Raw genomic sequence first — 18,944 nt, 5'->3', positions numbered from 1 at the left:
TGCTCTTCCACTGAGCCACAACGTCAGCCAGTTTTTTGCTTTGGTTATTTTGAGGTAAGAATTCACTTCCTGCCTGGGAGCATAACTTTTTTTTTTTTAAGCTTCATTTATAGATAAGAATCTCACACTGCAAATGAGCCCCTGGCATTGGCTCATTATGGTAATTCTTTATATTTAACTTCCTCTGTTTAATCTAATCTGGTTTCTTGTCTCATTGTTGGTCTCAAGCTACCATAGGACTTGGAGGCCAGACCAAATAGACTCTACCACTTAATAATTGTATGGCCTTGGACAGATTAACGTCATACCTATGTGCCTTGGTTTCATCTACAAAATGGATCTGATAATCCTACTATCTATTTCAGTAGGATTCCTACAAGAATGAATTTGTATATTTAAAGCACAGAGAATAAGGGCTGACACATATTAACATTAACCACTATGATTTCTGATATAATCCTCCTATAGAGACAGACCCTTCCTGATGACTACATTAAAAAGAAAATGGTTCTTGGTTCCTTAAGAGATATTTCTAGATTCTAGAATAATATGCCCATGGACAATTCTAAGCAATTTTTAATAAATGTTCTAAGAAACAGATGTCAGGGGCTCTATCATTAGATGTTGGCAAGAACCAATAGTAAATTCTACTGGGAGTATTTATCTTTCTTGGGCAGTAATTTTTCATTAATAATTTTATTGCTATTAAGGTATTGTACAGAGGACTGCCATTTCACAATTTAGGTTAATGCATGTATTTCTCTTTTGGACAGTGTCACCCCTCCTTCCTTTTCCCAGTTCCCCCTCCTATCCCTGTTGGGAAGGCTGAGGTCATCCTAGGTCATCTTTTTAAACTTATGCTCCAAAAAGTCATATATTGGTTGGTCAAGTCCCTTAAGGCAGAGGTTTCACTGAATGTGCCTCGAGTTTTCATTACCCCATGAAATAGACAACGGCTTAGATTTGCAATTAGGATCATTTTCATTATGTAGGTCTATGAGCAAAGTACAGGCATCATCATTGATAAAACTCTTTCTTGAATTTGGGGGAGAGGGCTAGGATACAGATGAGATTGCTAAGCAAAGAAACAAAAAAAAGTGATATAAATGAGATATGAATGTATGAAGAGCCTGAGAATAAACATCAGTGCTGATATGGTGTCTTTACAGCGCCAGACTCTTAATATTTCGTAGTAAGGTCATATTTTTTCATATTGAATCTTGCCCCAGTTGGCATGGTTCAAGCTAGCTCATGGCTGTAGACATTGTTTGCATTCCGACCAGCAAAACCTAGAGGAGGGGGGGGAAGGTTTATAGCAATTTCCGCAACTCTTTCACCTCACTTCTGCTCACCTTCCACTAGCAAGTGATTCTGACAAGGTCCCTCCCACTCAGGGGTGAAGAAGCACGGAAAACATAGGGCTTTGCTTTTCTAAGCAGTTTGGCTAATTTGAGTCTCAAGAAAAGAAAGGGAGAATGTTGAGAAAGCCAGCAATGTCTACTATACTATACTTTCTCTTCTAAACTTTCTCTTATAAGCACTAGTTATTTTTAAAATTGGAAAAAATAGATCACAAAAAAATGTAATTCTATACTAGAGACTATAAAAGGATATGGCTTCAGAGTAGGAGGAGGAGTTTAGAACCAGATTCTGAAGCAGGACTGCTGGTGCTAGCCTGTTATCCCAGCACAAGGGAGGATGAGACCAAAGGATCAGAACTTACCAGGCTGGGCTGCTCAAGGAGATCCTATATCAAACAAACTAACTTAAACCAGCATGTGATCTATAAATAAATGCCAATGGTTTGGATTAGGTAGAAACAAGACATGCACTCAAAAAAGTCAGTAGCCAATGAAATTGGGATGTTAAACAGCAGGGATTTAAAGGAAAGACTCCTTTGTACACAAAGGAGAGTGTAGAAAAGGCCACAGACTTGTAAGGGAAGATACGGGAAGTCTGCAGTATACTGTACACTGAAGTTTAAAAGAATAAAAGCCCCCCCTTTTTTTCTTTTTATGGGTCATGTGGCTTGAACTCTGGGCCTGGGCTTGAACTCTGGGCCTGGACGCTGTCCCTGAGCTCTTCAGCTCAAGGCTATTTACCCCCTTACCCCTAATACGCTGCTCCACTTCCTGTTTACTAGAGATTAATTGGAGATAGTGCCCAGGCTGGCTTTGAACCATGATCCTCAGATCTCAGCCTCCTGAGTAGCTAGGATTAGAGATGCGAGCTGCTGCACCTGGCTTTTCTAATTGAGTATATTTTTCTTTACATATGTGTGCATGTGTGTTGATCTTGTATTTTTTTTCCTTTTTTCTTTTGAGGGAATATTTGAATGTCTCCCCCTCCCTCCCCCTACTCAGGGCCACAGTCACATGCTTACAAATCAGGAGTTCTACCACTCACTCCTTTTTACTTTGATTGTTTCAGTTATAGTATCTCACTTTATACGTAGGGCTGGATGTGGCTGTTGCATCCACTTACTTGTGCTCCCCCTGTTAGCTGGAGATAATGTGTGAACACAAAATTATTACTTGCTGTCTTGAATTCCACAAAAGGGAATATATATTCTAAAATGAGGATATCTGTTCCCATCACCATTTGTGGTTGTTTATTAGTATTATTATTAATTTGTGCATCTGTGACTCTGTGTGTGTCTGTATGTACCAGAACTCAGACTTAAACTCAGGTCTTAAGCACTGCCCCTTCATTTTTTGGTGGTGGTGGTGGTGGTCACGGAGCTTGAACCCAGGGCCTGAGTGCTATCTCTGAGTTTTTCACTCAAGTACAGCATTTTACCACTTTGGACCACAGAGCCACTTCCACTTATCTCTAGTTAAGAGTACCACAGACTTTCCTACATAGGATAGCTTTGAACAAAGATCCTAAAATCTCAACCTCCTGAGTAGCTAGGGTACATAGCTGTCAGTTGTCTTTGTTTTGTTTAGTTTAGTTTTAGCTCAAGGCTAGCACTCTACCACTTGAGCCACACCTCTACTTCTAACTTTTTGGTGGACAATTGAAAAGAGTGTCATGGATTTTCCTGCCCGGGCTGGCTTTGAACCATGATCCTCAGATCTCAGTCACCTGAGTAGCTAAGATTATATAGACATGGCCCGAAGTTTTGCCTCATGGTAGAGTGCTTGCCTAGCATGCATGAAGATCCACATACATAGAAAAAGCTGGAAGTGGCTCAAATGGTAGAGCTCTAGCCTTGAGAAAGCCTAAGAACAGTGCTCGGGCCCTGAGTTCAAGCCACAGAACTAGCAAAAAAAAAAAATGATTATAGACATGAGCCTCCAGTACCCAGCCTAATTTATTATTTCTTTTTAAAATGGAGGATAAATAAATAAAGTAGATATGGTGGTGTCGTCCTGTAATCCTAGCAACTTAGAAAGGTGTAAGGACCCCAGTTCCAAGCCAGTCTATGCCAAATAGCTGGAAATTCTATCTAAAAATCAAACAATGTAAGAAAATGGGAGAAGTTACACTGTTCAAAAGGAACTGTAGGCCTGGGAGTTTGGCCTAGTGGTTAAAGTGCTTGCCTAGCATGCACGAAGACCCGGGTTCGATTCCTCGGTACCACATACATAGAAAAAAGCTGGAAGTGGTGCTGAGGCTCAAGTGGTAGAGCTCTAGCCTTGAGAAAGTCCAAGGACAGTGCTCAGGCCCTGAGCTCAAGCCCAAGACTGGCAAAAAAAAAAAAAAGGAACTGTATTCATTACCTAACTAATACAGCTGTAACCTCTCTGTATCTCACCTTAAAATAACAATAAAAGAAAAAAGAAAAACCTGTCAGGTACGGTGGCTCATGCCTGTAAACCTAGCTAGTCAGGAGACTGAGATCTGAGGATCACAGTTCAAAGCCAGCCCAGGCACTAGAAAACCAGAAGTGGGGCTGTGGTTCCAGGGGTAGGACAGTAGACATAAGCTGAAGAGCTCAGGGACAGTGCCCAGGCCCAAAGTTCAAACCCCATGACTCAAAAAAAAATTACATTTTTTCAAAACAAATGACAGAAAATAAAATTTCAAAGCAGAGTGAAAAAAAGAAAAAGGACTGAGGACATGAACTAAATGGTAAAGCATTTGCCTAATAAAGTAAAATTCAATCCCCAAGATCACAAAGCAAATAAGTAAATAATAACTGGCATAAATCTTTATAGAATTAATAATTTTTGAGGAATTAGGTAATTGTTAGAAAAAGATTATGGCTCAGAGTATTTTTAACGATTTTTCATTAGTATTTGTTAGTCCTACAAAAGGAGTTTCATTGGAACATTTCCTTATCAACCTTAACTCCTGTATCCTTTTTCTTTATCCCTCATCACTTTCTTAATGGGTTTCATTATCCTGTTTCCGCACATGCATATAAATAATGTCAACCATGTGCCCTTCTCCTGCCCACAGCTGTCTAGCCCTCCAGGAGCACTGAGTACTGAGCACTGATTCACACAAAGCAGTGAGCTTGCACTGTATTGGTTGGGACTGCTAAGTTCAAAGTCAAGACTGAAAGATCGGTACTGCTTCCTATAACAGGGAGGATGCTGAAATCTCTCTAATTGGCTACAGAAGAAGGGCAGGATCTTAAGAGACCAGGGCTAGGACCATGTTTCTCACTTTCTCTGCTTCTTCTAGTGCAGAACAATTCCCAGAATCACAGATGGCGCTTATCTCTATAATACCAGAACAGCCCCTCCTGGAGTCTGGTAATCACTATCTAGACCACAAACCCTGAAGTTTAGCACGCATCCTCTTGAGTCACCCTAGTGGTGTTACCCAACCAGTTCAAAGTACATGATATATGCTCAGCCCCAGCCTCCCCCCAAAAAAGTGTATAAAAAGTGCTGTACCCCTGGCCTCGGGGCCTCTTAGCATCACCGGTTGTGGCCATGTACATGGGAGACCCAAGCTCAAGCTTGCAACAAAGGCTCCCTTGCTTTTACATTGGTGACCGTCTCTGATGGTCTTTTGGGACAAGGCTTCCTGAACCCGAGCTTAACAGCATTCATAAAGCTCTGGGTTTGACTCCCCCATACCACCTATACAGAAAAAGCCTGAAGTGGTGCTGTGGCTTAAGTAGCAGAGCACTAATCTTCAGCAAAAAGTGTCCAAGGACAGTACCAAAGCCCCGAGTTCAAGCCCCAGGAAAAAAAAAAGCCATATGCACTTTTCTACCCAGGCTGGCTTCAAGAAGCAATCAGTCCTAAGATCTCAGACATCCAGATAGCTAAAATTATAGTTGTAAGCCACCAGTCCCCAGCTTGTATTGGTTATTTTTTTTTCCAGTCCTGGGCTTGAGCTCAGGGCCTGAGCACTGTCCTTGGACCTTCTCAAGGCTAGAGCTCTACCACTTGAGCCTCAGTACCACTTCTGGCTTTTTTCTATATGTGGTACCGAGGAATCGAACCTGGGTCTTCATGCATGCTAGGCAACCACTTTAACCACTAGGCCAAACTCCCAGCCCCTGTCTTGGTTATTTTTTAGATAAGTTTTCTTGTTTTAAGCCCAGGATAATCTGAACTATGACCCACCTATTTGTGCTCCCTTTTGTTGCTGGAATGACAGGCACACACCACGACACCCAGCCATTGGTTAAGATTTTTATGCCTGCATAGGCCTTGAACCACGATCCTTCTATCTCCACTTTCCAAGTAGCTCAGTTAGTAGTACAGGCTTAAGCCACCATATCTTGGTCCACCCCTATGCTCACTTTAGGATGGAGTCCTAAAAGTGGAATTATTAAACCAAAAACTTTGAACATTTCTAGAAGTCTTAATACTTCAAGAGATGTATCCATCACTCGATTCTGAATTAAAGATTTTATTTAGACACAACAAAAGGCAAGACAGAATGACTAGTACTCGCAAGTTTCCATGGTGATCTTAACTTGCATTGGTTTTATTACTATTTCCCAATACTAAAGAGATAATTTCCAAGCCATGGTTCATGCTTGTGATCCTAGCTACTTTGGAGGTGGAGATGAAAAGGACTGAGATTTTAGGACAAGCTTTGCAAAATGTTCAGGCAACCCTATCTAAATAACAAGCTGAGCATGATGGCACCTTTCTGTCATCCTAGCCACTCCAGAGGCATAATAGGAAGATCACAATTCAAGCTGACACAGTCACCCACATCCAGGACATTAGAGGGTGAGGTGAAGAACTTTATTCAAAGAAAAGGATCTTGCTCAAATGTCTCTGTAGCTGTGCTATCTGTGCTGTGTTGTCTTCATTAGTTGTTCACCATCTCCTTCCCGGGTGATTCTCTGTCTGTCCCCATGGCTCTGAGTCTAGAGCGCTTAGATCCTGAGCTGTGTTCTGATTAGTCACTTCTATTACAATTAGAAGTTTTGGAAGGTAACACTTGATTGGTCAGGTCCTACAATTCTGATTGGTTGTTAATTCATCATCATATCTAAACTAGAAGGGGCTAGGGATAGCGAGGGGTAAGATGTTCTGAAACAATGTCTTTTATTTTCTTCATTTAAAGATTATCTTCAAGTAGTTGTACAAAGGGATTTTTAAAAATCTGGCTTTGATTTGTAGAGGGCGCCCTTGGGTCCTGGCTCCTATTTAACTTACTCTTTCATTTATACTGAAATAATGCTCATAGTATCTAAGAATAATCTAGTTAATATGCCACTATTAATATTATTACTTCTTTATAGTTTGTTATGTATAATCTCTATTCTTACATATTTTTCTTCTTCTTTTGTCAGTTATGGGGCTTGAACTCAGGGCCCAAGTGCTGTCCTTGAGCCTTTTGTGCTCAAGGCTAATGCTCCACCATTTTAGCCACCATGCTACTTCCAGGTTTTGAGTGGTTAGAGAAAAGAGTCACAGGGGGACTCTTCTGCCTGGGCTGGCTTTGCACAATTCTCAGATCTCAGCCTCCTCACTAGCTTCAATTACAGGCATGAGCCCCAGGTACCTGGCTATCCATATATCGTTAAGCTACTCTTTCAAGAGGCAATAAATATCCCAGACTGCTGAACCAAAAATCACAGGCCTGCCTGAACCCTAGTTGTCAGATTACCTGTAAAACAAAGAAAATGCTTCTGAAGGACTTCCATAGGAAAAGGCTAGGCCTGAAATCCACCCCAAAAGAGTCTCCCAGCTGGGCTCAGGTGGCTCATATTTGTAATCCTGGCTACTCGGAGGCTGAGACATGGAGGACCACAGTTCAAAATCAGCCTAGACAAAATGTCTTTTAGACTCCATCTACAATTAACCAGCAAATGTCTGACTGGGGATGTGATTCAAGTGAGAAAGCTGAGTAAGAGCTCAAGGCCCTGGATTCAAGCTCCAAGGCCAGCACAAAAAAAATAAGATAAAGAAAGTCCCCCAGATAGGAAAGATGTCTCTTTAAATGCAGAATAGAGATTTGGAGATGGAACTCAATAGTTGGATAACTGTCTAGTTTATGTGAGGTCCTGGGTTCAATTGCCACCACTATTTTTTTTTTTTTAAGGAAACAGATGGGGCAAGGACTGTAGCTTAGTGGTAGAGTGCTCATCCAGCATGCACGAAGCCCTGGGTTCAATTCCTCAATGCACATACACAGAAAAAGCTAGAAGTGGCTCTGTGGCTCAAGTCGCAGAGCACTAGCCTTGAACAAAAAGTGTCCAAGGACAGTACTGAAGTCCTGAGTTCAAGCTCAAGGACTGGCAAAAAAAAGAAAAAAAAAAAAGAAAAAAGAAAGGAAACAGAAAGACGAGCCTGAAAATCTACCAAAAAGATACCTTCTATTATTATTATTATTATTATTATTATTATTATTATTATTTTCCCAGAGCTGAACTGAACTCAGGACCTTGCACTTGCAGGCAAGGGCTCTTTCACTGAGCTAAATCCCCAACCCCTACCCTTACTTTTAAAGCAAATAAATCAAAAAATGTTTGCTAAAAATGGCAAACATTTTCCTCTTTTGTAAGAAATCAATTTGTGGGGCTGGGAGTTTGGCCTAGTGGTAGAGTGCTTGCCTAGCATGCACGAAGACCCGGGTTCGATTCCTTGGTACCACATACATAGAAAAAAGCCAGAAGTGGTGCTGAGGCTCAAGTGGTAGAGTTCTAGCCTTGAGAAGGTCCAAGGACAGGGCTCAGGCCCTGAGCTCAAGGACAGTGCTCAGGCCCTGAGCTCAAGCCCAGGACTGGCAAAAAAAAAAAAAAAGAAATCAATTTGTTTGGCCGTCACATTGAACTAAGGTCACATTTACAACATCTGAAAGAAATTCTTGTTCAAATTTGATGTTTACTTTCTAACATTGCTACCAAGAGCAGAAAGGGGCTTACCTATGAGCTCATCCCAAGTGAGGTAATGGAGTTATGATTAGCTCTTAGCCAAGCCTCATTTCTGTCCCAACCCAAGTGAAGAGCACCAGGATCTTTTCTGAATCAGTCAGACAAAAGTCTTTGTTTCTAGTGCTTCTTCTGGTCCCAAATAAGTCATTTTCATTCTGAATGGCAAGAGACTCAAGAAGGCCAAGAGTTCAAGCCCCAGGACCAGCAAAAATTAAGTAAACAAGTAAGTAAATCAATAAAAGAAAACAAATTTTTCCTCTCATTGGGCTAGGTTAGTTCCTTCTGATGTTTCTGAGGAAGAATCTACTTTATACCTCTGTCCTAACTTCTGGTGGTAATGTTAGTATTGGAAATAGTTCTTGGCTTATAAACTCATGACTACAATTTCTGCCTTTATCTTTACATTGTTACTTTCACTGCCCTCCCCCCGATTGCAACCCCTCTGGTTAGTGCTGGCTCTGAGATTTGAACTTTGGACTTTATGCTCTTGCTTGGTGTTTGTGCACATGGCTGTCACTCTACCCCTTGAGCCATACCTTCAGTTCCAGATGGTTGTTGAGTAATTGGAGATGGGCTTCTGGAATTTGTATGTCCAGGTTGGCTTTAAACTGAAAGTCTCAGATCTCAGCCTCTTGAGTAGCTAAGACGACAGGTGTGACCATGTGTGCCCAACTACTATGTTTCTGTATGTGACATCTCTCACCTTTTTCTAGGAGAATATCAGTCATTAGCTGCATGCCAGTGAGCTCATGCCTGTAATCCTTGCTACTCTGGAGGCTGAGCTCTGAGGATCTCGGTCTAAAGCCAGCCCGGGCACAAAAGTCCCTGAGACTTTTTTTTTGGCCACTGTTCTTGAACTTTCTCAGGGCTAGAACTCTACCACTTGAGCCTCAACATCACTACTGGTCTTTTTCTATGTATGTGGTACTGAGGAATCGAACCTGGGTCCTAGGCAAGCACTCTACCACTAGGACAAACTCTCGGCCCCCTTCTATGAGACTTTTATCTCCAATTAACCACCAGAAAAACTGGAAGTAGCACTGTGGCTCAGTGTAGTAAAGCAGTAGCCTTTAGCTGAAGAGCTCAGGGACAGTACGCAGGCCAAGACTTCAAGCCCCATAACTGACAAAGAGAAAAAAAAAAAAAACAATATCAGTCATTGGATTCAGGACTTACTCTAAACCAGGATAGTCTCATCTCAAGATCTTGCTTACATCTGCAAAGACTCCTTTTCCAAATCAGATCACCTTCACAGGTACTGTGATTACACTTGGATATATCTTTTTGGTAGACACAATTCAACCAAAGGCTGAAGCCAGTATGATATATATGGAGAGAGATGGAGATAGATATCGGTATGTAGATACCCCTCTCTCTCTAAAGAGAGAGACTGAAAAGTCTATATTTCTATTTGCACTTTGCAGGAGGAGGGATTAGGGTTTGTAATCAACGCCTTAGCTGGCGTGGACTATGGTCCTCCTGTGTACACTTCTTACTATGCAGGGATGTCAAGCATCTATCACCACACTCAGCTTTTATTGGCAGAGATGGGCGATAGCATCTCTTGAACATTTTGCCTGATATTCTCTGCGATTCTTCTGATCGCTGCCTCCCAAATAGCTAGAATTTCAGGTGAGAGCCATCATGCCTGGGCCCAGTAATGTGTAAAATGTTATGAGAGAATAAATGAAAAGAGATTTTTTGTTGTTGTGGAGCTTGAACTCTGGGTCTGAGCACTGTACTTGGAGCTTTCTCAAGGCTAGTATTCTACCACAGCACCACTTCCAGCTTTTTTGGGTATGTGGTACCAAGGAATCAAACTCAGAGCTTTGTGTATGCTAGGCAAGCACTCTACTAGGCCACACTCCCGACCCTAGAAAAAATTTTGAATCTATTCTCTGCCTCCTCTTTCTCTGCACTTCACCCCTCCTACCCAAGGCTAATGCTCTATCACTTAAGCCACAGGCTCACCTCTGGCTTTTCAATGATTGATTTGAATTAGAGTCTCACAGACTTTTCTTGTCCAGGCTTGCATCCAACAGCAATTCTCAGATCTTACACTTGAGTAGCTAGGATTACAGTCATGATCCACTGGTGGCCACCTAAATGCTAATTTCAAGCAAACACATTTACTGTATTGTGCATATTGGCATCGTTTTTCTACTAGAGTTTAAGTTCCATGAGGTAAATTTTGTTCTCTTTAATCTTTGCTGCTTAGAATTAAGCAACACTCCAAAGCTTAGAATAATGCCTAGGCCATGATAGATGCTCAATAAATATTTAACACATGTTGAATTAATAAACTGTCCTTTACCCAAATCAATACATAGCTTTGGTTTCTGCTTGAGTAGGCTTCATCCCGGATTCTGATCTTTTAACAGACTCTTGTCTATTTCGTTCCAGTGTAGGAACCTCTGTCATCTAGCACTCAGCATGTGCAGGCACGGTAATGAAGCATAATAATTATTTCTCAGATGAGGAAATTGGGATCTAAATAGGTGTATGACTGGTTCAAGATCAGAAACTGACCTTGGAGAGCAGAAACTCTGGTAATAAGTGTTGTGTGCTTTACTGGCTCCCTTCAAGCTCACTTTGTTTTCCTTTTTTTGTGTGTTGCCAGTCCTGGGGCTCGAACTCTGGACCAGGGCTCTGTCCCTGAGCTTCTTTTGCTCAAGGCTAGGGCTCTACCACTTACACACACACACACACACACACACACACACACACACGAGCTTCACTTCTGGTTTTCAGGTGGTTAAGTGGAGACAAGAGTCGCACAGTTTTTCCCTTCCCCGGGCTGGCTTTGAACCACGATTCTCGTATTTCAGCCTCAGTGTCCTGATTCGCTAGGATTACAGGCATGAACCAGCCAAGCCTGGCACTTAGTTCTCGTCCTGAAAGCAAGCTTTTGGTTAAGCTACCAAAGCAAAGCAAAACAAAACGCTCTTAAGGCTTAATAACGCCGAAGGCTAAGTACTTCGTTTCCCCAGCGTCAAGGATCAGGAATTTTGTATTTGAATCCCAGATGGCGCGAAAAAGCACGCAGGTGCCCAAGGGGGGGGGACCGGAGGAGCGGTCAGCCAATCAGAGCGGACACATTGCTCCCTCTTCGTCCCGCCCCCTTCCATGCCACGCCCCCCATGCGTCCACGCGCCAAAATTCCAAACAGAACTTTTCACCGCTCCCCTCCATCTCCTTCCGCTGAGTGAAGCGAGCCGGAACTATATAAGGAAAAAGAAATTCACGTTCTTCATCCGAGAGCTGCCCAGGTCCTCGACCCTGTCAGCGGGCTTCGGCACGGCGCTTCGGCACGTCGCTTCGGCACGGTCTCGCTTGCCCTTCGGATCGGAAGAGAGGTTTGAGCCCGTCAGTCGGGGGGGGGGAGTGGGCGGGGCCTGCGGCGGAGGGATTCCAGACGCGCACGCCGAGGCCGCCGGCGCGGGGCTTGTGGCGCCAGAATTTGGAGCGCGGAAGCGCCGGAGTCACTGGTGTTCGAGCTCTCGGGTCGCGGCCGTCAGAACCTGCAGCCCGAGACCATGGTGGTTCTCCGCAGCAGCATGGAGCTGCAAAACCACTCGGCCTCCTCGGCCACGGACTCTCTAGACTTGTCCAGCGAGTTCCTCAGCCTGGAGCTGAGGGGACGAAGGCGGCTCCGCTCGGCCAGCGCCGCGGAGAAACCCGCCGCCGCCGCCGCCGCCGCCGCAGCATCAGCGGGCGTGAGTATCGGCCCGGGGCGGAGGCCTTGGGGACCGGAGGTGGGAGACCCTGAGGCTGACAGGACCCGGGAGGACTGGCGGGTGCGGGGAGGAGTGCGGACGGGGACGGGAGGGTAAGATGGAGGGTTCTTGCGGTCCCGGCCGCGCGGGGCGTGGGTCGGGCGGCGGCGGTCGCGCTGGCCGGAGGGGGCTGAGTTCTTGGTCACCTCCTGCTTTATTTATTTATTTACGCAAGAGGAAGCCGAAGCCCGCCAGCGCTGAAGTGCTGTCTGGGGCCGCGCGGGGCGTGTTTGGGCTGCCCTCCCCCTCTTGCTCCCCCTCCCCCCCGGCTGCGGCCCTAGGCTCGTCTGGGCCGGGGAGGGAGGTGCCACTCGTGTTCGCTGGCTGCGTGCGCTGGCCACTAGCTGCGAGCTGAGCGCTTGAGGGACCAGGGGTCCGAGGGTATAACTTCCCACTCACAGGATCCCAGAGGGGTTCCGTGATGAGAGCGCAGCGCCGATTACCAGGTTGCATAATGTGTCAGGAAGCGGATCAACGTTTCCTGAACACTCCCTTCTTTGAGGCTTCGTAGTTATTTAGTAAGCCTTTAAAAGTGCGTCCTGATGGTTCCTGAGACAGACTCCAAAAGGTACACGGTACTTGGTAGATCTCAGATTGGCACTTGGATCGCTGTCTCGGACTCCAGGTCTTGCCTTTTCTGTTAAGTTAGATCACGCTACAGTGATAATGTCTGTAAGAGGAAGTTTGCAAAGGGTTGGCGTCCTCCGGAAAGAAATTCTTGGATCAGAGATCTCGCCTACGGGTGGGACTCTCCTTGCACATAGCTAACTGCCGAGGGAGAAAGGCTACAGTCTGCCCATTACCCACTGCAGAAAGAACTAGATGTTGGCTCATGCCTGTAATCCTTGCTGCTCAGGAAGCTGAGATCTAAAGATCGTGGTTCAAAACCAGCCCGTGCAAGAAAGACAGCGAAACTCTTATTTCCATTTAACCAAGAAATCAAAGGTAGAGTTGTGGCTCAAGTGGTGAGCACCAGTCTTGAGTAAAAACACGAAGTTAAGATCCCTTGTATTGGTACAAAGCAAAAACAAACCCCACAAATATTGGAGAAGTCAAAGAGCAACACTAAAGCTAAGGCAGCAGATAGTATTGTGTAGCTGGAGTGAAGGTAGGTGTGTAGGTAAGAAAATCAAATTGGGCTGATAGTTTATTTTACTGGTAAGAGTGCTTGTCTGCCGTTGGTTAATCCCATATTGTTACTATATCTTACTGTGTTACCTAGTATATGGTATGTACGTTTGATTATTTGAAATAGGAAAGGGAAGGGGGGAAAACAAGGTGATTGACAGGGGGTGGGGGGAGGAAAATGGGGAAGAAACATAAGAAGGGGTATCAATGCTTGAGAAGTAATGCACCTATCTGTCTAATGTAACTATACATTACAATAAAAAAAATTAGAGTAAACAAATGAGCTAGGTGAATAAAAGCAATCCCTGTTTTCTAAAGGTGATCTGCTTTTCAGAAGCTTGAAAATTTGGTGTTCAAGGTTGACTCCATAGTATTTGAATATGTTCAGCACTTTTAGTTTCAACCCTCCACCAGTTGCTTATTTTTAAAATTGAAAGCTTATTATTAAAGTATGCTTTGAACCAATTTAATGGGGGGCGGAGTGCTTGCCTAGCATGCACGAAGACCTGGGTTCAATTCCTTAGTATCACATACATTGAAAAAGCCCAAAGTGGTGCTGTGGCACAATTGGTAGAGGTCTAGCCTTGAGAAAGCCCAAGAACAGTACTCAGGCTCTAAATTTCAGCCCCAGGACTGGCCAAAAAAAAGGAAAGAAAATCAAATTAGAGGATTAGGAACTTGGAAGTTGAGTGAGAGGCTAAGGGGAGGTGTCTGGTGACAGCATAGATAGTTTCAGAGATAAAAAGATCTCCATCCTGTTTCTCTTGTAGGTGCTCTGTGTTGGTTTACAGTCTTCCTCCCCTGAAAATGAGTTAAACTAATACTTTTGATCTTTAAAATTGTGGTTCTGAATTAAAATGGTAGCTAATTTCCTCACTTTTTGTCAATCAGATGAAGAAATTCAGAGATCTGCAGAAACCTGTAAACCTTTCTCAGGTCACTTGACCTATTAACCTATATTCAGAAAAATGAAATACAGTAATTCATTGAATGCTGTTTTCAGAATGATGCTACATCATGTGGGCATAATGATATATTGTGTAGTGAACTTAGCTATCATTCAGTATATCAGTGTAGGTGCATAAATGTTCTGTTACTAGTGAGAGTTTATTGATACTTCAGATTTTCCTTGTTGGCACTCCAAAAAAAATCCATTTTTTTCTTTATTCACTGCTTAGTGCTTATTTAGAGCTGCACTTCAGCCATTCAATGCAAATCAATGATTCTTTCATGCCATTTACAAGAGTAGTAATTTCTAGGTTTCTAAGCAATCTCAGCTTTATACTGTCTCCCTTATGGAAACGAATCTTTGTTATCCCTTAGAATATATACTTTCTGATTATAGCAAAAGAGATATGACATAACATTAGCCATTTTAAGCACAGCTCTGTAGCATTAAGTAAATAAACACTGTTCTGTAACCATTACCGCTGTCCATTTCCAAATCTCCTAAAATATTGAACACTGACTTCCTGTTCTTACCTCCCCCAAATCTTGGCAAGTACTATTGTTCTTCCTTTCTCTGCATTTGGTTATTCCAGTAATCTCTTACAGGAGCAATCTTGTGGTACTTGTCTTTTTGTAGCATAATTCAGTGTCCCCAAAGTCCATGGATATTGTAGCCTGTGTTAAAAAATAATTGGGAGGGGCGGCGGCAGGGTCAGCAGGAGTTTGTCCTAATGGTAGAATGCTTGCCTAGCATGCTTGAAGATCCGGATTCGATTCCTCAGTACCACACACATAGGAAAGGGCAGAAATGGTGCTGTGGCTCAAGTAGTAGAGCTCTAGTCTCGAGAAAGAAAGCCCAAGGATAGTGCCCATGCCCTGAATTCAAGCCCTAGGATTGGCTTTTTTTTTTTTTTTTGGCCAGTCCTGGGGCTTGAACTCAGGACCAGCACTGCCCCTGAACTTCTTTTTCTCAAGGCTAGCACTCTACCACTTGAGCCATGGTGCCACCTCTGGCTTTTCTGTTTATGTGGTACTGAGGAATTGAACCCAGGGCTTTACGCATGCTAGGCAAGCACTCTACCACTAAGCCACATTCCCAGCTCTAAAACTTGTATTTCATTATATACACCACATTTTATATATTTTATTACTTGGTACTATGTTTGTGAGACTCTGGCTATAGGCAATATTATACTGTGAACTTGTCTGTATATGCATCAGTTTGAGTCCCTGCTTTCTGTTCTTTGGGTATATATACACCTACGAATGGTATAAAGAAGCCAAGTCAGTCATATTAGCAGACTTTATTGAGCAATCACCCCACTGAGTTTGTGTGTGTGCACGTGCCTGTTTGTCCATGCACACACACGTGTGTGTGTGCCTGTTTGTCCTGGATACTGTCTGGGGATTGTCCTTGAGCTTTTTTCCTCCAGGCTAGTGTTCTACCATTTGAGCCACAATTCCATGTCCAGCTTTTTGGTGGTTAATTGGAGATAAGAGTCTCACAGGGCCAGGAGTTTGGCCTAGTAATTGAGTGCTTCTGTTTTCTAGTGGTTAATTGGAGATGAGTCTCAGGTTCTTTAATGAACCAAGATCCTCAGATCTCAGCCTCCTGAGTAGCTAGGACTACAGGCATGAGCCACCACACCCAAGTTTTGTGAAGATTTTTAATGCCTTGAAGCACTTTTGTGACCAGTATAAATGAAAAAGAACATGTGTAAGTTGAGAATCTTGAGTATATTCCCTTAAAATAGAAGATGGTAGAAGATACAGGGTTTTTTTTGTTTGTTTGGGGTTTTTTTTGTTTTTTGTTTTTTAGTCCTGGGGCTTTGAACTCAGAGCCTGAGCACTATCCTTGGGCTTTTTTTTTTTTTTCCTCAAGGCTAGCGCTGTACCACTTGAGCCACAGCACCACTTTTAGCTTTTTCTGTGTATGTGGTATCTAGGAATAGAACCCAGGGCTTCATGCATGCCAGGCATGCACTCACTCTACCACTAGGCCACGCTTCTGCCCTGAGATACTGGTTTTTGTTTTAAAAAAATAGTATGTCTTGATCAGGTGCCAGTGGCTCACATCTATCATCCTCGCTTCTCAGGAGCCTGAGATTTCAGGATGTTGCTAATTCCTGTAGAGAAACCAGAGAGATTCTTGCCTCCATTTAGCAAAGCTGGAACTGGGGGGATTGGTTAAGTGTCTTAGTTCCAGCCTTGAAAATCAAAAAGAGAGGTCCTGGTACATGAATAAAAGAGGCAAAATCATTTAATATTTTATGAAATGCCCAGCTAAATTTTAGACAAATCCTCTTAGTATAAGTAACCTTATTTGTCTTATGAACTAATTCAATTATTTTGCCCCAAGCAAAGTGAAGCAGGTTGAGTAAAAGCCTGATGATGGGATAGTGGGACTTCAGGCATTAAAAACATCACTCTACTACTTGCTATAGCTATTTTGTAGACATTACTGGTAATTGTGTATTGTGAAATATTTTGGAAAGCAACTGTTTCTTGGGGAAATACAGGGTGATCTGAACTAAAAGCAATTATTTGCTAACTGAAAATCAGAAAACTTATAGGATGTTAGAATTCAGGGTGAGGGATTAGCTAAAGAAAAACTTACATGTCTTTGTTAATTTTTCTTAAAGGATGAGTCTTCAGTTATGGAAGTTGAAACCTACCACCAGACCCGTTCCTTGAGGTCTTTGAGAAAAAATGCACAGACTTCTTCAGAGTCTAGTTTTGATAAAAATATGGAAATAACAGAGAAGCATACCAATGGCAGGCATTTTACAAGGTAATGCTAATTCAGAATTAAGAGTTTATATTTGATTTTTGCCTTTAATTTTTAATCTTTTTCATGATTATCAAGATTCCAGTGTTGTGAAATTTTAATTTATTTGAAATAAAATTACCATTTCAGTAAATGTTACTGAATTGAATTATATATATTATCATTCGTGTTATTTTCTTGTTTGGAAATAGTATTTGTAATATATGAGTAGAGCTTAAAAGGTTGAAACAGTCTAAGTTCTTCAAAAATGAATTTCTGGGGTTTGCAACTTGCTTGTAATAATGTGGTTCTACTTCATTGTCTATATAAGGCCTTTATTCAAAATAGTAATTCAATTTCAGATTGCTTGCTGTCACATTCTTTGTTCTGAATCATTTGTGAATTTGTTAATATTCATTGGGCTAATAAAAGTTTTCACAAAAGAAATAGAATGTTCTTTTAAATAGTTTGATAGAACTAGAAATTTTGTACACATTTAAATTGCTTTTGTCTAGAACCCTAAGGTAGGTGGTATAAGTCCCGTCTTGATGCTGTAGGAATCAGTATTACAGATTAAGTAATTTGCTTGCTTCATGCAACTAGAGTTTGGGTAATCCTCATTTTTGTACATTAATGTGAATGGGGATGATGCCCTAATTAGAATAAAATTTGATGAAATACTTGTTTTTACATTGTCTTCTCTTCAGTAAATTGTAGGTAATAACTTAGAAAACTAGAATCCTACAATTCTTGCCTAGAATTTAGTTTTTGCTAGTTGCTAGTGGTTCATACCTGTAATCTTGGCTACTTGAGAGGTTGAATCTGAGAATCAAGGTTTGAAGCCAGCCCTGGCAAACAGATCTGAGCAACTCTTTTCTCCAGTTAACCATTGAAAAGCAGAAATAGAGATGTATTTCAAGTGTGCTAGCCTTGAACAAAAAAGCCCTCTGAATAGTCAGGATTAGAGGTGTGAGCTACCAGTGCCAGGCCTGGTTATTATTGTTTTTTTTGTTTTTTTTGTTTTTGCCAGTCGTGGGCTTGAGCTCAGGGCCTGAGCACTGTCCTTGGACTTTCTCAAGGCTAGAGCTCTACCACTTGAGCCTCAGCACCACTTCTGGCTTTTTTCTATGTATGTGGTACCGAGGAATCGAACCCGGGTCTTCATGCATGCTAGGCAAGCACTTTAACCACTAGGCCAAACTCCCGGCCCCTGGTTATTATTGTTGTACAGTGTATTTTCTAGATAATATTAGGTTATATTCTTTTTTTTTTTTTTTTTTTTTTTGCACCAGTCCTGGGCTTGAGCTCAGGGCCTGAGCACTGTCCTTGGACTGTCTCAAGGCTAGAGCTCTACCACTTGAGCCTCAGCACCACTTTCGGCTTTTTTCTATGTATGTGGTGCCAAGGAATCGAACCCGGGTCTTCGTGCATGCTAGGCAGGCACTCTACCACTAGGCCAAACTCTTTTCCTTCATCTAATTAGCCTTTTTTTTTTTTTAAAGTGTATGTGGATTATTTTTATCTATTTTTTGGTAATGGTATTACAGCTTTAACTTGTGGCTTCATACTTTCTTACTCAGCTTTCTTCCTCTATCATCTTCCTGTCACAGCTGCCATTCTGTCAATTGAGCGGGTTAATGAATTAATTGGAAATAATTTTTCTGCCTGGACTGGCCTCAAACTGGGATCTGATCTGAGTTAGAGGGGTTTCACTGTTACATTTCCATACCCAGAAACAATATATTCTGATCAACCTCATTCCCTTTATTCTCCATTTCACTCTCCCTTAAAAATTTCAGTAAATTGAGCAGGGCGTAGTGGCTGCCTCAGGAATCTTGAGTTCTGAGAATTGCTGTTCAAAGCCAGCCAGGGCACTAAAGAAGGGGAGACTCTTATCTCCAGTTAACCACTAGAAAATGGGAAGTGGGGCTGAGGCTCAAGGGGTAGTGCAGTAGCCTTGAGCTGAAGAGCTCAGGGACAGCGTCCAGGCCCAGCGTTCAATCTAAGCCTCACGACCGACTCC

At 42.6% G+C, this 18,944-nt stretch overlaps 1 protein-coding gene and 1 long non-coding RNA gene across 3 annotated transcripts in view; one reads left to right on the top strand and one right to left on the bottom strand.

Moving 5' to 3' along the window:
* Positions 1-18,944, top strand: part of Atad2 (ATPase family AAA domain containing 2) — a 57,950-nt gene that overhangs the window by 756 nt on the left and 38,250 nt on the right. Inside the window, exons 1-2 of one of the 2 annotated variants that reach the window (XM_090339343.1) lie at positions 11,804-12,018; positions 16,797-16,945. In XM_090339343.1, the coding sequence (XP_090195469.1) occupies positions 11,839-12,018; positions 16,797-16,945 (329 nt within the window). In that variant the 5' untranslated portion in view covers positions 11,804-11,838. Of the gene's footprint in view, positions 1-11,803; positions 12,019-16,796; positions 16,946-18,944 lie in introns of those variants that run through there. The other variant, XM_090339341.1, reaches the window with a different exon arrangement.
* LOC150059205 (uncharacterized) overlaps positions 12,395-18,944 on the bottom strand; it is a 59,453-nt gene continuing 52,903 nt past the window's right edge. Inside the window, exons 4-5 of the long non-coding RNA XR_016536698.1 lie at positions 14,689-14,829; positions 12,395-12,748 (exon numbers count right to left, since the gene is read on the bottom strand). This is a non-coding gene — a long non-coding RNA (uncharacterized LOC150059205). The remainder of the gene's footprint in view (positions 12,749-14,688; positions 14,830-18,944) is intronic.

Source organism: Megascapheus bottae, chromosome 9, assembly GCF_031878675.1.
Source record: "Megascapheus bottae isolate mThoBot1 chromosome 9, mThoBot2.hap1, whole genome shotgun sequence".
Classification (NCBI taxonomy): Eukaryota; Metazoa; Chordata; class Mammalia; order Rodentia; family Geomyidae; genus Megascapheus; species Megascapheus bottae.
The sequence above is the reverse complement of the archived record's forward strand: the minus strand, read 5'-3'. Positions and strand labels throughout refer to the sequence as shown.